Source organism: Cyprinodon tularosa, unplaced genomic scaffold (assembly GCF_016077235.1).
Source record: "Cyprinodon tularosa strain WSP-4 unplaced genomic scaffold, ASM1607723v1 ctg147, whole genome shotgun sequence".
Classification (NCBI taxonomy): Eukaryota; Metazoa; Chordata; class Actinopteri; order Cyprinodontiformes; family Cyprinodontidae; genus Cyprinodon; species Cyprinodon tularosa.
Window position 1 is genome coordinate 129,347 of NW_024038298.1, and position 18,831 is coordinate 148,177.

General features: G+C 36.6%; 1 protein-coding gene across 5 annotated transcripts in view; it reads right to left on the minus strand.

The window, feature by feature from the left end:
- Window positions 1–18,831, minus strand: part of sema6bb (sema domain, transmembrane domain (TM), and cytoplasmic domain, (semaphorin) 6Bb) — a 203,368-nt gene that overhangs the window by 96,457 nt on the left and 88,080 nt on the right. For 3 of the 5 annotated variants that reach the window (XM_038279022.1, XM_038279023.1, XM_038279021.1), the window contains 2 exons: window positions 6,018–6,145; window positions 3,803–3,917 (listed from right to left, as the gene is read on the minus strand). In XM_038279022.1, coding sequence (XP_038134950.1) covers window positions 3,803–3,917; window positions 6,018–6,126 — 224 coding nt within the window. In that variant the 5' untranslated portion in view covers window positions 6,127–6,145. Of the gene's footprint in view, window positions 1–3,802; window positions 3,918–6,017; window positions 6,146–6,210; window positions 6,382–18,831 lie in introns of those variants that run through there. The other 2 variants (XM_038279020.1, XM_038279024.1) reach the window with 2 other exon arrangements.

The following is an 18,831-nucleotide window of genomic DNA, read 5'->3' on the forward strand; positions in this document are numbered from 1 at the left end:
TCACAGGAGAACGGCTGGGGGCCAAGGACTGGGTCATTTCCTTGACCACACTCCACCTTTTGGAATGTATCAACTTATCTTTCAGGAAAAAAACTGATTTGGATTATACTATCAGTTATCCATACAGGTTTAGTCCAGCTGATGACTTTGGTCACAGAAATTGAAGATTTATATGGGCTGTTTAAACTACAATGAACCATTTATCGTTGCTCACTATCATGACCACCCTGCTTGCAGCCTGTTCAGGATTAGCGCATTCCCAAGGCTGACACACATGTGGAGGACATCATCCGATTGAGACAAAACAAGAACATACTTGACCTGTCATTTGTCGGCCAACAAAAAAAAACGCCCTCAGATGCTCCTACTCGGCCAGATTTCCTTATAAATGAGGAGTGGCATTTGCAATTTGGGACACATGTTATTTCTAAAACAACCGCACCAATTATTCTGGACAGGCTACGACAGATTATGAGACGTGTGAAAGGTTAGTCAGTTCCAAACACCTATTTTAACATTTAAAGGCTTAAGGTTACAATTACTCTGAGGATGTGAGAGGAGACTAATGACATCAGTCACTTTAAGAACCATGTCACCTTAGGTTGGTAAAAATAAAACTAACTTTCTTTTCTGAGGATTAAGTCAATACAATTTAACATACTGCTCAAATGAAGATCATTTTTATTAAAGTTCTCCGTGAGATCTCTGTGTTTTTCTTTTTTATACTCAACTATCAGGACTTCTCTGCAGAAATGCTAATCATTTAAAAATAACATGCTTGGGTTAAGAACAAGAAATTACAATTTGGGTAGAAAGAGGGCCGTTGAAAACCCTGTACTACCCTGCACAATGTTCTTCGCACCTTGTCCATGTCTGACAAAGCGGGAGGACGAGAGGTGTTTTGGCTGAGCAGGGATTCAAACCGAATGCAGCCTTTTTCCCCCGCAAGCTGTGCAACCTTAGAAAAATAATGGCTTGCTTTTGTGCACTTACAACAGAATGACCCAAATATTGACCAATATTGTGTTGATAGTTGAGGATTAAAGCTAAAGTTCATATGCCTTTCACATGGATGTTAGCACTTTAGTTTGCTAAAAGACTGCTTCATCCTGTAATATTGAATAAAAGCGAGGAATGAAATATTAACAAACACGAGACTGATGCTTAAAAGACCTGCTGAAAGATTCAAGAGGCAGCATAAGAAATGGCAAAATTTAAATTCATCTGTCATAGTATCTAATTACCCGGTGTACTCCTCTATATTTTGAGAGACAAAAATTTGAAACTGTTGCATTTATTTTTTCTCCTTTTATTTTATTTTAGGACCCTAACTAAAATAACATCTCTGTTGGATGATGTCTACCACCCCATGCATGAAGCTGTTGCAGAACCGTAAAACTCCTTGCGCTCTAAAGGCACTAATAAGTGTTATCACAGATCCTTCCTCCCTGCAGCTTTAAGGCTTTATAACCATCACTGTTCCCAACAACCTCAATAAGTTTTTACATTCACGCTGATTTTTGCACAGTTTCTGTCTTAAGTCTCTTATATAACATACTGCTGTCCTTTTGCACATCTCTGATGTTGCTGTTATTTTTTTTACATATCCATTACTTACTAAAAATGTTCAGAGCTGTATATTGATTATTTACTCTCCAGATACAGAACATTTATATTGTAAAAAAAAACACTGTACAGTACAGTACTTATTTGTTTATTTCCTTAACTCTGTCACTTATTCCCTTATCTTTATACACTTTCTAAGGTCCACATTTTGTGACCTCTTCTGCTTTAACCTTTGCTGCTGTAACACCACCATTTCCACATTGTGGGACAATAAAGGGATTTTCTATTCTATTCTATTCTATTCTATTTTGATATGAAATACAAATTCAATGCAAACAACAATCAAGAAGTAACTTTAATATGAAAGTGTCTATCTGTGTATACTCTAATCCAGGAGTAAAAAAAAAAATTTTTTTGAAGATTTTAAAGGTTTCGATTTATTTTATTTAGCTGTCTTATTGTGGATTTAGAGATATATTAGGCCTCAATGGATTTAAAAAAAAATCAAACAATTTTACAGAACTTTCATTTATAGACTCATGGGAGCAGTTACAACATAAACAGTCAGAAAAGGAAAAAAAAACGAATTTCAAAAGGTAAAGCATTGTGAAAAGAAGCAACTCAGCAGAGTTGAATGTAATGTAATGAGATCCTTTATTCTGCCTGCCAAATGAAAGGCCATCGCGCTCACTGTGAGAAAAACAGAGCTTTCATACTGATACAGGCTTTTTTGTCTGCAGAAAATCTTCATCCGATAGCTAGGTGAAAGTACTTTTTTCTTCTGAATTTTTAGATATTTGTGGAGTTGCAGCAGAGAACATCCAAACATATGCACGTTCAATAGGCAACGTGGTGGGGGTTTTCAGCAAAATATGCTTCTGAGGGTTGCATTACTAAAACAGTGATACGTTACTTAGATTAAGATATATTATTTTTCATTTTGACTGAGTGGATGTGCTCTCTTCGTCCTCTGGCATGGGAGCTGCCTTGGAGCTCGTCTGCCTGGCTGTGTGTTTCCTGGACGGGGCCGCCTTTTACAGCTGCTTTTTGTATCTCTGCTTCTGTCTCCTTGAACCCCAGTCGGCCTCGGCAGATGGCCGCTCACACTGAGCCTGGTTCTGCTGGAGGTTTCTTCCTGTTAAAAGGGAGTTTTTCCTCTCCACTGTCGCTACAAGCATGCTTAGTGTGGGGGATTGTATTTGAGTCAATGAGTCAATGCAATCAACTGGTTTTCCTTAGATAGAAAACTTTGTATCAATTTGACTGTATGATCTGGTTGAACTGTAAAGTGCCTTGAGATGACATGTGTTGTGAATTTGGCGCTATATAAATAAACTGAATTGAATTGAATTGAATTTTCCCTCCAACTCAATAATGAAGAGAACTGAAAACATCAGAAATTCTACAGATAAAGTTTTAGAAAAGTTTAAGGTTTAATATTTACAAATATAAACCTTTAGAGATCCCTAACTAAACTGACAAACCAGGTAAGGAGAGTATAAATCAGAGAAGAACCCAAAAGACCAATAGTTACTCTGGAGAGACACAGGTTGGAAAATCTTATTCTGTTAGCTTTGCACTCCACAAATTTGCTCTGTTATGGCAATATGGAAGAACATTATTTAAATAAAGCTGTATGTTTGTTGGCAATTCTTTGAAAGCCGTAAGGGGAGCAACGCAAACTTGTAGAAGAAGGGCAACCAAAAGGCTCCATTCATATGGCTATGTGGCAGAAAGCCAAATCTGAACAAATATATACACACATATATACTTTTGTAAAGCAGCAGTCATGCTGTGATGCTGCATGGAAATGCAGCATCACACAAGATGAATATAGTTTATGAAAACATAGATGGAGCTAAATAGGGGAAATAAAAACGCAAAAAAATTGAGATTGGCAAGATGTCTCAGCCGGAAAATTACTCTAAAATGATCTAGGGAAAAAAGAAAGCCTGTGCTAAAAATGGAGAGTTAAGACCAAAGTACACACTTTTCCAACTTTTTACTCTAAAAATGTCCTAAACTTTTTTAAATGTATCTATTTTTTTGGACCTTTGTGTTTTACTACAACACAAAATACTCATGAGCCATTATTTTATGAGGTTGTAACTTGGTGGAAACGTAACAAAGCTTAAGGGATATTAAACCTTTTGAAATGCGTGTTAGTGGTACTACAATTGGCTTTACTAGAATGGCTCTGTATACAAAGCACTGTGTGCGTTAGCATTGTTTGTACCTGGCACCAATGTAGAGCGTCCGGTTGACTTGGATGATCCTCTGGATGTGCAGTGGCTCCTGCCTCTGCCATGTTCGGTGTGGTCGACCCAGAAACACAGGGTATCTTCTCACCACTATTGGACAATGACAGGAAACATATACAACAGCTGATATTAAAGTGCCATTCCTAAAAATGGAACATTAGGATTTAGCATTTACTGTTGTTTCTTTCTCGTTTAGCTGTACAGTAATTGATGTTCCAATAGAGGGATCAAATGATTAAAAAACAGACTTGCAAACATTAACATCTTCAGTATTTCATAAGACTTTGTTTTGGTTATGTTGAGAACAAAGTAAGCTTACATGAAAAGCAAGGAATAAAAGATGAAACGTGTCCAAGAATATGTAGAGAAAAAAGAGTGAAGAGAAAAAGAAGAGTTGAGCTATAACAAAATAGGTTGGATTTCAGATGAGAATCTATAGAGCTATCTGCTTTGACCTTCGCTCTAGGTGCAGAGAAAGTTTTCATCTGATATCCTTTCATCAGCTCTCTGCTCTACCATCATTACTTTTTTATATCCTTTTCTAAACTCAGTTCATCTCCCTTGATCTTTGCAACCTTTGTACTTTGTCTGATTTCATTATTTTTTTAGGCTGTTTACCCAAATCTTTTATGACAAAGGTGGATATAACCAGCAGCATGAAAGGTTTCAGATTATCCATTCCTATACAAAAAGAGTTTCTCTCTATTTATTTACATGTAAATTGTTTACATTTTATTGAATTTAATCTCTAAACGTACAGTTCAGTTCAAATATAATGAGTCCACAAATCATTCAAGCTTCTACTGTAGATGTGAAGAAGACTGAAGGAGTTTTAAGCATCAAAGGAGTATTCATTGTTGCCATTGTTTTGGTCTGATTACTTCATAAACTACTGGGATCTTCTCAAACAAACATCTTTCCGTTTAACTAAATATCCAAACTTTAAAAAGAGTCTGGTTCAAGATGATATACCAGGAATCTTAGGGTCAATCAACCATTGGTAACTGTATTCTTCATACATCTTAAAGCACCTCAAACCCTGAAGAATAATTCACAAAGGCTCTTAAATTTTAAGAAATGCAAGATAAGATAGGTTTGACAGATGGTTCTAGTGTTTCTCCAAAATAAGACTACATTCTTCCTTCTTGTAATACGTTCAAACTGGCCTTTACAATATCCTGTGGTCAGCAATTGTAAGGTAGCCCTTGGTCATCCGGTTTCTTTGTAAAAATAACTTAATATTTTGGGATGATTACCTAAAATGCATCCGTTACATGTAATATATTATATTTCCTATAATAGATCTTTACAAGGTATCTGAGCAGCAAAATAGTTCTAAACAGTAAACAATAATAACATGAGGATAGAAAGAAGAAGATAACATCACTACAACTGTCATATTCGATATGTATTATTTATGTAGAATTGTTTCTTTTTTGTAGCCTTTCTTCTACAAATAAATTTCCATTTGATCATGTATTTTTCAAATCTTTTCCTATTATTCTGTACACTGATCTATTGTCTCTCTGTGACTGTTTTATTCATACCCCTCTTTAGACATAAGCAATAAAAGATAAATGTAATGTATATAAGTCATTAATTATACGTCTAAGTGCTACATTTGTAATTTCACTGCATTGTCTAAAACAAAGTTATTCATTCATTCTTGGGCTGTTGGTGAAAGCTGCCACCTCTAATTAAGCTGATCCAGTGTGGAGTTCAGCAGCCTGACAATGTCTGCTCTGTATTGATGCTTGGGAAGGGTCCGGACTTGGTTAGGAAACCATCAGTCAGTGTTATTGAACTGTAATCAATCAAAGTCTGGTCAGAGCTGGAGACTGCTAAGCTGATCTGGAGACACAGAGTCTGAAAGCTGGAGGAACTGCGTCTCTGGAGGGTCTAAGCATGGCCGCGAGGGGAACTCATGAATGTTAGAGCTCCATCTTACAGGCATGTCCTCAGTCCTGGAGGTGGCCCCAAGCTGCCTGACCTGGATACCAGTCAACACGCTTCGTGTGAGAGCCAGTGTGACCTTTGCGACCTTTACCGTGACCTTACTTCATGCCCCTACCCTCTCAATTCATCACAATGCGTGTTTGGCTGCAGCCCAGAACTTAACACTGTGTCTTATGAGAAAGTGCACACAAGGGAATAAGAGTCTACAAGGCAGAAAAGGCAGGAGGACATTACCTTCAGCGGGGATGAAGTTCACAGGTCCAGGTTCCTCTGGGAATGCAAGGCTGGCTGTTCGGAGGAACCAACACATCAGGAACAAGCAGTGAGAGGCCCCCGCTGCCATCGTAACACAACTGTTGATTCTGTAAACACATAAAAATATATTAAATAAGTGAGTTCATGACAAAGCAAAATTAAACTATCTTACAATCGGGCTGGGTTCCTGTACTGACGCTGCTTCCTTGTATTCCTTGTATTCTCTATATCCATGCTCAGATGTGCAGGGAGATAAGTGGCCTCCTCAACTCAGGGATTAAGACATCCTCTGTCTTAGAACTGTCAAGTCAGCTCTGAATGCAGCCAGATCACTCTGGCATCAATCATCACACCACTATGACACATCTAGAACCTTTGAGGCAGACACATGAGAGCAGAGGAGTGGCTAAAGATCTCGGGTAAAACCGGGGGAAAAAGATATATGGCATTTACACGGATGAAACCAAATATCCAAAGGAGCCAAGTGAGTGAAGAGCTCCAGACGTCAGGCATTATCTAGGATATGAAAGCGACTGACTGAGAGAGAGTGGGGGGAGTGGTGGTTTACTTAAATTAAAGGCCTTCCAGCTACACAAATCATCCTTCCGCCACAGCCGAACTTAAACTGATGGTGTTTTTTATCAAGCAGCACTAAGACACATGCAGGTTCTGGGATGTAATTCATGTGGAAATATAAATGATACCCAAATGAAATTGCCATCCACTATCAATCTAGAAAATGACTCTTGAGCTCTGTCTCTTAGGGGAAAAGCTTCTGGGGCTGCTACTGACTTCGGCCACAAACCTCTAGGGATATAAAGTGGCTAATCACAGCCTCCATGTTCTGATTCTGCTTCAACAGTAGCTCTGTGCTTCCAAAAGGGCATTTTGTCAGGCTGTGACTGACTCATGTTTAAGAATGTGTCAGCTTTCTCTTTAGCTGTTGGCATTAATTTGTGTTTTTACCAAAACTGCGTACACAATACTCTGAAGATTCCTAAAAAGGCAGTCATCCTGTTGAGAAACTTGTTGACAACTCTTTATTCTACCACTAGAAACACAAAACATTTCTTACAGTCACGTACAATTGCAACATCTGAATAGTCAAAGTTGAATTTCTTTATGCAAAATATAAAGGCATTTTACTGTGGTCACAGATGCGCACTGTGCGAAACTATGCAAATACAAGTCAGTGGATACTTTAGGTATATGCTGTCCCAAAGGGGTGTGATCAGTTTATGCAAAGGCTTAGGAATTGTAGATGAAAGTTTTGCCACTTACAATAAATGTTGTTTTTAATAGAACCTACCATCACAGGCCTAATTATATTATAATCCTCCATTTGCCCAAAACCATACCAAAAAATATTGAATATAAAACCTGCTGAGTGGTTTAAATAAGTTGGTTATTTAATTCTAAGTTTAAATAATGGTAGCTAAGTTTTCATGCAGCACAGGATACATTTTAACAGCAACATTTCTTTTCTTGTTCATGGGAATGAGAGAGATGTTTGGCGTTTACTGTATATAAATGAACAAAATGAGTTTGGTTTGGTCTACTTAATTTGTGAAACATGAGCAGAACAAGAAATATCGAGAAAAAAATGCATTAGTGGTTATCAGATCTGTAGGTCAAGATCAATGGACCCCAGCAGCTGTAAAATAGAAAGTCTTTAATGATGAAGGCATCTGCAAGGTCACTGAGCAATTCTGGCATAATCTTTCACATAATAAATATACAAGCAGTAGCCCTTTTATTTATTCTGCCCTGCTGCACAATTTCAGCCAGAGTCTCAGAATGACATTCATAAAAGAAAAAGAATTAAATCTTGCCTGGCTGTAGGATATCCATTTGTGACAGAGGCAAAGGGATTTAGACCAAACGACATCCTATACTGGCAGCTTTAAACAGGTTTTAGATGGCAACAAACAATTATTCAGACTTCTAAAGCTGAGCTGACTGGTAAGTGATGCTTTTTTTTAACTCATTTTTTTGTGTGCTTGTTTCTCTACCCAGCTATAGCTGTGTATTAAACAGCAACATAAAATGCAGGAACCCTTATTAGTCACTGTTTATGGATGGAAAAGAAAAGATGGGATATAGAGCCATACATGAGTGGAAGACTTGAATAATTTAAAAACATGAGATTCAAACTTCAGACCAGCTGAGCTGTCATTAGTTTTACTCGCTGTTTACAGTCCGCTTTATTCATTGTTTGGTTTGCATTAGATAATGCAATTTTCTGGTGACTAAGTTAATGACCGTAGGGTTTGGAGCACACTGATACTAAAGGTGTGTTAATCTGTGATGCCTGATAAAACAAACCAACGACTGAGGTCAACATTTGCAACTTAAATAAGGCAATAAAGATGAATGCATATACTGTATTGTTGAATTACATTTTGAGCATACGTACTGTAAGCACCTAGACTTATTTTATAATCTGACCAATCAAATAAGCTTTTTCTAAAGTTACCCGTATATTAAAGTAAGTTAGTAAATTTTTTATGGGTAGCACCTGTCACTAAACAACATGCTAAAAAATAGCGAAACAAAATTAATTCTAACACATTTTAAACACAGGAATTTTATAAAAAGCCAATTCCAGGCATTTTGATATTATCTTTCAGGAGAGATCAGATTGCTTTAAACAGTACATCACCATCTTATTCTTGTTTTGTTTCTATACTTAGGGCCTGATCTTCAGACAGTTTGTATGTACAAAGCAGATCCTTTAAGAATGTGTGCATTCATCGGTGAACGGATAATGTTCTAATGAACAACTTGTACAAATTCAAGGATGGGGAGATGGAGATGTAAACGTTTATCACATACAAACTGATTTTCCAAATTTGAAACTAAACTGCAGCCTCAATTTTTGTGTCTTTTTAAGGACTTCTGAACGTCAGGTGAAAAGTTAGATGCAATATTTCTGAGGTCATTGTTGCTACAAAGGAGGTATTTGTATAATACCAGATAATGGAGAGAAATTCTGTTTGCAGGTGAACTTATTTAAACCGCCAGAGACAATGGCAGAATAGTATTAATAAAGACAAACTTTGACACAGGCTTGCAAGAATTCTGAGGGATGGCAAACAATCGTTTAACAATAAAACCAAAACGAAAAGAAAAAATCAGCAGACAAAGACAACTTTCTGATGCTTTATGTTATTTTCAGCTTTTTTATATTTAACTTACGCTTTATTTATTTTTATCACTTTAGGTTTTACTTTTGTTCCCAACACTTTAGGGTAATCTACTAATGTAAAGAACATTACCTCCATCTGCATGGCTTTGAATCGCATCTTTCTTTTACAGCCACTCTCAAACTGCAAGTAGCACACCCAATCTGCTCATTTTATGGGACAGAACCAAACCAGTTTACACATCTCAAAACTTACGCGGCTTTCCTTATAGATAACCCACAACTTGACCACTGATTGGACGTGCAAAACAAAAATTTTTGCACATGCAATTTAGCGCCCCATATTTGGAATCTTTAAAGATCAGGCCCTAAATCACTGCCTGACCATTTTAGGATGTTAGAAATGCTCCAAACCATTGTCTTAAAGTAGTCAGCTCATTTATATCTGAATTAAATGGAAAGCAGACTGGGTCCCTGAGCAAGACCCTAAACCCCACACTGCTCCCCGGGCACCAAACAATGGCAGCCCACTGCACCCCAACGGGTTAAAATACAGAGAGTGAATTTCACCATTGTGGGACAATAAAGGGATTTACATTAAATATTACTTAAGTAAGAGTACTGAATCTGTGAAAAAAAAAGATAGCTAGATTTTTTACTACCTTAAAGTCGAGCATCTACATAAAGCTTTGCAACACCAGTAAATTCAATAGTACGCCACATCAGAAGCTCCCAAGGGTTTCGTTTTGATTTCCCTTTTTTGGAATACAAACACTGAGGGCACAGATCACAGCATTACCAATATTTTGAACTTTCTAAAGTCTTGGTATCCAAAAAATATCATGCATCTCCGAATACTTAATTTCACATGAATTGCAGTCTGGTAACATGCTTTTGTGGATTAATAATATGTGAAGTTTTATTATCTGTGGGTATGACTAAAACAATCAAATGAAAAGTACCACAAGCACAAATGCATGGTTGATAGGAATAAAAAATAAATACAAAAACATCCCCAACAAAAAAGTTCTGAAAAGAAACTCTGCAAGCCTTACTTTTACTGCGACTCAACCCTGGTAATGTTCCTTACTTTATCTAAGTGGACTATAAAAGCTTTTTTTCACTGTTGGAATGAGCTTTCCATCTTAGGTCATTTTTAAGTTTCTCCCTAACATACTCTCAGTCTTCCCTGAAGGAAACAAACAGCCATTGTGCAGCCCATCTCTTTAATGGAGTCACAGACATAACCCTATCAAGACACATAATCTTTATGGGACATTTCTCAAATTCCATGCACTCACACCAGAATAAAAGTGGGAGGCTGGCTAATTACTCAACACCCACAAGCTAAATTACAGGAGGTGAAGGTTAAAGAGTCACACTGAGAAGAAAGAAAGTCCTTAGGTTGAAAGCTATAGATTTGGAGATAGATAAGTGACACTGAATGAGGCACACAAAGACAGAAGATGAGAAGTCAGGAAGATTGTATTTCCAATCAGAGAATCTTTTGTTTCATGTATTAAAAATGTATGAGTAAATGTCAGGCAGTGTGCATTCGATTAGTATAATTACACACCCTCGGCTACACAGTTTCGTTGCCCAGAAAAATAAGTCCATACACAAGTCATAAACTAAATTTAAAAGCAAGTTGTTTATTGTGCTTGTGTGTATGTGAGTTAAAACTGTAATTATGACAAATGGCATCTGCCAAGTTCGTACAGAGGCATCTCTGTGGGGTAAAAGCTCTACTTTAGTATGCCATTATTGCTGGACAAGGCACACTGTGCCTCCTATTTAACATTTGAGATAAAACTCTTAATTCAACACACGGGTGTCATAAACCGGTCCACTCAAAACCTAATTTTCAGCAAATGTATTCGTTAAAATTGATATTGAAGTTTAGAGACAACATAGATTCCAAGGGAATGAAAAGCAATACAGAAAAAAATATGTAAAGGGATAAATTGACATTTTAATCCACAGAGGATGGATTGTTTTTACTGCTTTGATATTTTTACTTATGAAAGCCTTGATTCATAGGACCTGCTAGCTTGCCAGTTACTGCTTGATGTTAGAACTGCTAATCAAAAGTAACTTAAGCCTTAACATAAAAATGGGAATTCTGAACCAAATTGGACCCAAACACAGACAGGAGGGAGGCAGAATCATGAGGCAAGGGAAAGTCAGCCACCAATGCTGCAATCCTTTTAACTTTACTGCTGCCATTTGAAACTTATACGTTTTTTTAAGTGCACTAGTTCGCATTTATTTCATTTCTTTCGATGGAGGCTTATTGTATATGCTGCTGTCTGACTACCGCCTTGATATTCTCAGTTTCTAGTTTGCTGATAGTGATTGAATTATTTCAAACTGAGAGCCAACAAACCATCCGTGACCTTCAATGATGATGCCAAAGAATTTGATGATTACAGCTTTAACATTGCGGATTATATAAACCCTAACAGAAAGAGGCCAACACCACACCCCAATGACCAAAGTCTCTTGCATGTTTTAGATGTTCTAAAACCCAGGATCATTATGGTTCTGGTTCTTTATGAGGCCCTATGATAAATACTGCAAGCATTAAAGGTACAGTGGAGGATGTTCTTTTTCTTGGTGGATCATCAAAATAGGTGGTCCTAATTGTCCATCATTCTGGTGATGTTTATTTAAGGCCATCCTTCGTGATTGTCCCCATTTCCGTGATGAGTATGAGATAGTGGAAAAGCTGCAAATCTTCTTTTGAAAAGTAAACTAGTATGAGCGATGCAAAAGGTGAAATGGGCTTGCACCCGTTTAATAGGCGTTCTCTCTGGGGATTATGTACAGGTTGGAGCATGTGCATTTTTTTTAAGTGCAGAGGGCGAGACTTTGAAAAAAATTGCGCAAAAATCCTTCACTATACATGTACATTTAAGACCTATCACTATCGTAGAAAGTACAGCAACAACAGGGAGTTCAGTACTAGGGGTGTAAATAACAATCATTTTGTATCGATGCATCGATCCAACAGTCGACGATCCGATGCATCGACACGTCCGCAAGAGTAGCAATTCATGTTTTTTTTTTTCCTCCGGTCTATTTTTAATCCATTTGCCCCTGGACGTAATTCTGACTCCTGTGCTACGGTGGTGCTAAACCTATTTTGCCCTCCTAACTCGCTTCCTTTAGCCACTACCCTCTTTCCGCTTGCAGTATTTTTTTATGCAAGGCAGAATCAGAATCTATAACAAAGAGGCATTATTATTTTTCAGTGAATAAGGTTTTCAAAGGCCTAGGTGGAGTACAACTTTGCTACTTCTGTTATTTGCTGTTGTTTCTTAAATAAAATGCATAACGATATTACAGCTTTCATTGATTTATTTCAAAGGAAACATTGTCTAGCCTGTGAGGTAAAAAAAAAAAATTAACCAATTAATCAAATCGTATCGTGGTGTATTCTTGAGTATAGAAAATAATCGAATCATTGGGTCAGGAAATTGATACTGAATCGAATCACCATGATGGGTGTGAATTACACCCCTATTCAGTAATCTCCAGCAAAAGAGAGAAAATATGCACCTTCAGTTGGTGTGGATTGGCTTTCACAGGAAGTTTTTCATAGACTGGGGCAGGCAGTTGAAACATATTTATTTTATGGACGTGTCCCTCCAGTATTGCACAAATAAAGAAGGTAAAACCAGATGAAGTGTGTCTCCTAGAGTTTCTGTTGGAACATTAGTGTTTTGATGTTGTTGTACGCCTGCTTCTCTTCCCTATTCTTAGTACATCCATTAGATATTTTGAAATTCTACAGATTTCCACTCTTAATATGTTTTTCCTCTCCTTTATACTTTTACTTAAATGTGTCAATGGTACATGATATGACCACACAAAGGATAAGCAAAGTGTTTTTAACCGTAGTTCAATGAGATGTTCTAGAAATTATTAAAATAAAATAAAAAAGGTAAGTACGTTTCACGGTTAAGGTCTACCTTATTTTTGCTATGGTCAATTTACTTTTCAAATTGGCAAAAAAATATACGAGTCTGCTCTCTTTAGCAAAACTTCTGTGAAGATGAAGTCAAGTCATGTTAAAAGTACAAAGCTATAATGGTAGAAGAAAAATAATTGGATTGAAAAGTTGACATCTGAAGAATGTCTGCAGTGTTAAATTGGGATGCAGCTTACAGACAGTGACCCTGTATTCCACAGGTCTGGGTGCTTTGCATAAAAAAAGAACACATCATCATCAAATGAAGACGCTGATAAGCCTTGAAATGTTTTTGTTACTTATTACAGTTACCATGGTGTCTGTTGCTCCCTTTCTTTTCAGCCTTTTTCTAAAATTTTTGCACCATCTCGTTATGTAGTAGCTTGGCTCTGCCTTAACCCTCAGTCTTAAAGATGTATTTTTGTAACACAGCTATGAGGGACTTGAAACAAAAAAAGAAAGAAAATCTGACTAAAAAGGGGGTTTAAAGAAAGCAAAGATTATGCATGCCCTAGATATAGGGATCCTGGTAATGAAATCCAGCCGAATTAATGGGGAGATGTAGGGGGCTGTAGGTTGGGGAATTTCTGATTAAAATATTTAAAAGGATGGTTTCAAGTATTATGCAAAGGTATCAGAATGCAATAGTGCATAATATAATCCCTTTTCACACTTGCCGCCCTGCTTCATAAAGCCTGTGCTGAAGGAAAATGAATGTAAACAACCTCCATTTCCAATCAAATCCTTTTATCACTATTCTACAGGGCAAAGAGTGTTTTTCCTGTTCATAGAAAATGGAAGTCTGCTATTTCATCTGTGGATTTCTTATCTATTACAACTGGCTTCATCAAGGTTAAAATTGGATTTATGACAACAAAATCTCAAACGAACATGGTGTGAGTTGAAAGGGGGCAATCCAAGGATTACAAGATTTTTAAACAGCAAATTTTTGCTGTTTAAATTAATAAAGTGAATTACCTACTGTAGGTCTTTTAAGACCCAGTTTTAGCTTCAATTTTCTTTCCAGTTCTTTCTTTAAAGAAAAAGTTGCACATTTCATGGTTTGTGTACCAGCAGTTCATAAATACTTGTGAATACGTCGCACATTTAGTGGGTGAGGGGCTAAATATTTAACCAAGAACATAAACACAGAACTAATCAAAGTGATATTCATTAAGAGAGCTTGAAATAAATTGCGCCATTGCTGCTGGATGATGAAATGACAATGTGTCACCACATATTAACAATCCCACTTTGACAAGATGATAATTAAGTGTGCCGTTACTGTGCTCACAGCCTCTTGCACTTCCAAGTAAGAGATTTGGAAAAACTAGTGCCCGTCTGGAGTTTTTAGAGCTTCATTCATGCTTTGTTTTTTTGTGAATTTTGCCAAGATCTTATTAGAAACATTAAGATAGATTCCACAATGCTTTATGTTGGTCTTTCATCTCAGCAGTAAAAGTGGTTGATGCTGTACAAGAATTAAACTGGCAGAGGAAACGGAACTGGTAAACTTGCTCTTTCCTTGGATAAAACTCCTATTCCAACTTTTAAAGGTCCTTTAGGACTCTACTAGGTACAAAACCTACAAATCTAATCATATATAAATATTCTTTACTCTCCACAGCTATTTCACAGTTTCAAACTTTACAAACCTTGGTCCATAACTCCTTAAGTTGAATAATATCACATAATCCATTATAGATGCTTCTGAATCACAGAGCCTGAGGCATGCCCGCTCCATCTCGGACAGGCTTTTTATTACATTGCAAAACTTTGTAATGAAATTTTATTTTTTGGATTTTGTCTAAACAACCAAAAGAAAACATCTAGTGTACTTAGAAATAACTATAAACATATTTTGTTGCTTTCAACTTCAAAAACTGGTTATTTTGATGATGTATGAAACGTGAAAAAACAATCAAGATACAAGGGGAGAAATAAATTTGTTGTGTATATGATGGGAAGATTGATGTGAACTATATTCATGTTGATCCTCCAACTTCCTAAAAACATGAGAAAATATTAAATGCAACCATTAAAATTTCTTTATACAAATCTAATTAAAACTCCTGCCAGTTAAATCAATTCTCAGATTTTTTGGCTATATCACTTTAATTAACTTGAACATTTATTAGACACTAATTTATGATGATTCTTGTAGTTTCCTACTGTACTCACATGTTCTTAAAACCTACTATAAATCTCTATCGACCTATTATCATTAGAGTAAGCAGATTTTCTCCCAACCCCTATCCTATCAAAACCATATGTACTTTGCTAAGTGTTACTGACAATAAAAACCTTCCAGCTATCTTGTATCGCTTGTTCATCAGGGTAACAGGGTTCTGGTGTCTATTTCCAAGAGTCTATGAGTGTAGAAGGTGATACAAAGTGGACAGGTCATCAATCCAATAATAAAAAACATTTTCTTTTTAAAGATCTTTTACATAGGAGAATCTAAATAATGGGCATCTGAGTTTTTTAGGAATCTTTCTGAAAAGCTGTATATTTTTCATTGAAGCTTTGGTCAAGTGCTACGCATATATCAAAGTGTATTTGTTTTTGTGAGTAATAACAGCTTGGAACTGTTCCTGTTTCTGTATATCAAAGCATATTTTCAACATTTAGTGCAGCACGGATGAGTCATTTAAGAACAATCCGACTAGAGCTGAACACCAAAGAGAGCAACATATTCAGAAAAATATAACACTTCCTTGATTTTTTTTGTTTCTGTTTAAAAAAAAAAAATATTCCTAAATCTTAAGTAATATTATGAACCATGTTGATGGTTCGCAACCAGCAGGTTCACTGCAAAGGTGGACAGACTCCTATAATAACTGCTTGCAGGTCTATCCCTTTAAATTATTGCTCTGTGGATAATAAAAATATGACTGAATAGAGCCCTGAGAGATAATGTAGAGTTAAGGCCTTCCGTTAAATAACTTGCATTTCAAAAAGAACCATTAGGCTACACCTTCTGAGCCTTTCGTCTCTGTTTTAAAAGCTTATAATGGCCGAGTAGAAAAATTCTTCTGCTTAGAAAGTTCCTGCAGAAACAGGAGTGGAGACACACTGGTGACCTTCAGGCTGCTGTACATGATACTGTGTAGGAACACGAGGAAGAGTGTTGTGTGAGCAATTTTATGATCTACTATTTCAATGTGGACTTAAAGAGACTTCATAGTTTTTCAGCAGACTGGGTTAATCATCTTATTAAAGAGACGGGAGAGGCTGTTTTATGGGCTGAGTAAAATCAATGACAGGTGAAAGCACAATGCTGCTTAAAGCTCCTTCTTTCTACAATGACTCAAGAAAAAAAATATTGAAGAGAAGATTGATGGGGATCAAGAGATACAGAAAAAATATAGGTCTGGGAAGCAGGAATTTAGACAAAATTAAAACAAACAGCTACTGAGGATCACTAGTAAGAAAACATGAGGAGGACACAGCACAAGGAGAAATGAATTGCAATAAAAGTGAAATATGACAAGCCAGCTATTCAAACAGTGAGCAGTCACAGTGGAAATACAGAGAGGGAAGCCAAAGAATGTGTGGAATGAGGGAGAGGAAAGACAAAGCATGTAGAGGAAGAGTTTCCAGCAAAACAGACTCTTTTGCTGCCAGATTTAACTGCACCATGAGCCAAGAGCATCTAATGACAAGAACCTTTAAGCTCACCAATTGTGCGGCTTATCCAAAGTGTTGATATTTAGTCTGTCTTCCTCTTGCGGTCAGTGGATTTATATTTAAAGGACTCTTGAAAATTAAAAAGTTCTTGCAACAGCTAACAGGCTACATTCTTTGGGTTTGGGAGTAATTCTGGACATTGCTGTGGATTTTATTTTCTCCCAAAGTTATGTCAAATCAACTTCATAAATCTTTGCCCCGTTTACATACATGACAAGTTTGATTTGCACACCTTCTGACATAAAGTCAGATTGGCATTAGGCATAATGGAAATAACTCTAAGCAGCAGAAAACCTCTTTCCAGAACTGTAGGCAACTTGTTGGTAATTCTTTCACTTAGAAAGGCCCACATGTAAAAAAAAAAAAAAAAAAAAAAGAAAAGAAACAAGCAAACCTGGCTATTGATGTATGACTTAAACTACGCCATTATGAGCGATAAAGGGATGAGTGTAATAGTCTCCTATTTTCCTTTTGGACAGTTTTAAAATAAAATGTTTAATTGTATAAAATTTAGACTGTAAAGAGTAAAATGTTCACAAACATTGGTCCAGAAAATTTAAGAAGCAAAGTCTTATTCTCAACCAGGAAAGTCACTGAAGGTCCCAGGAGGGAGCAGGGTATTGAAATATGTAATTGCAATGACAAACAAAGCTGATTATTTGGTTATCTCTATCAAACACTACTACCTACAGTACCTACCTAATATAACTGCACAATATATGTGGTAAACTAATCTCCTTATTTGAAATATTATTATAGCAAAGAACTAATAAGACAGCATTAAAACAGCTTATTATATAAACACTATTCGTTCAGTCTCTATGCCTTTAATGTGTTTTGTAATAGCTGATATTTGATCCAGCCATAGGATTTCAGGAAGGCAGTGAGAAGTTAGCTGTTTTTCTACTCTGTCACCCGATGCTTGACACCATTAGTTACTTTCCAGCTCTATTATTTTGTAAAAGTAGCTCACAGAAGATAAAAAGTTGGAGATGCCGGGTCTCAAAGTATCATAAAGAAAGCTTTTGTTTTAACATATCATAATTAGGAGAAACTGTAACTCAATGTAATTGGACATGAATCTCACAATGTAACCTGGTTTTATTAGATTCTATTGAAAAGATTTGGATTGAATTTAAACCCAATTTGATTCTACATAATAAGATATAAACTGAAGCTGCATCTTGTGAATTAGTATAATGCAGCAATAAACTAGAGAAAGATAATAATGATTTAGAAATGCAATCTACTCAACTGTAGCAGCTGCTTAGGAATTTAAAATCATGAATAATTCCTGATTTAGCTTTGATGAATTTGACCTGAGTAAATCTGTTCTTCTTCATCAAAGGAATAAATGACATATAAAGTACAGTAAGTGACACAGAAACATTTCTTCTGGTCATTGCGGTTTCGCTTGAGTTAAACCGAAATCTTCTCCATCCATCTCTCTCGGGCCCAAGTGTGAAAAACATACAACTAGGAATTCCCTCCACAGCTCATTTATGAACACACAATTTCATCCCTTTTTGCTGGCACTTCACTGACCTGAGGTCTGTTTACAAGAAATTTACATCAGCATGAAATACTGGAGCCGCAGTAACATCACACATATTTAAAGTGAGAGACAGAGACTGAGGGGAGAACACAGAGAGGAGTGAATGCTAAATGAAGGATGAAGAGTGACCTCTTTGCACAGGACACTTATTTTCCCATGCACAGAGAAATAGCCTGGATTCATCTTGTGGGAAAGATGTTCAGTATTTGAAACAGAAACAAAACTCTGTTGTTTTTATCAAATCCTGAGACATTCTGCCACATCATTACTTACTGAATACTGCTATTAGGGTCTTTGTGTCTGTTGTTCCCTGGACTTTGATTTATGGGCTGTATTATTTGTGTCATTATCCTTGGATATAGCTGAGGTTCAATAATAACCTTGATATATGCATTATCTTAGTATGAGGTACCTTTAGTTTTCTTTACTT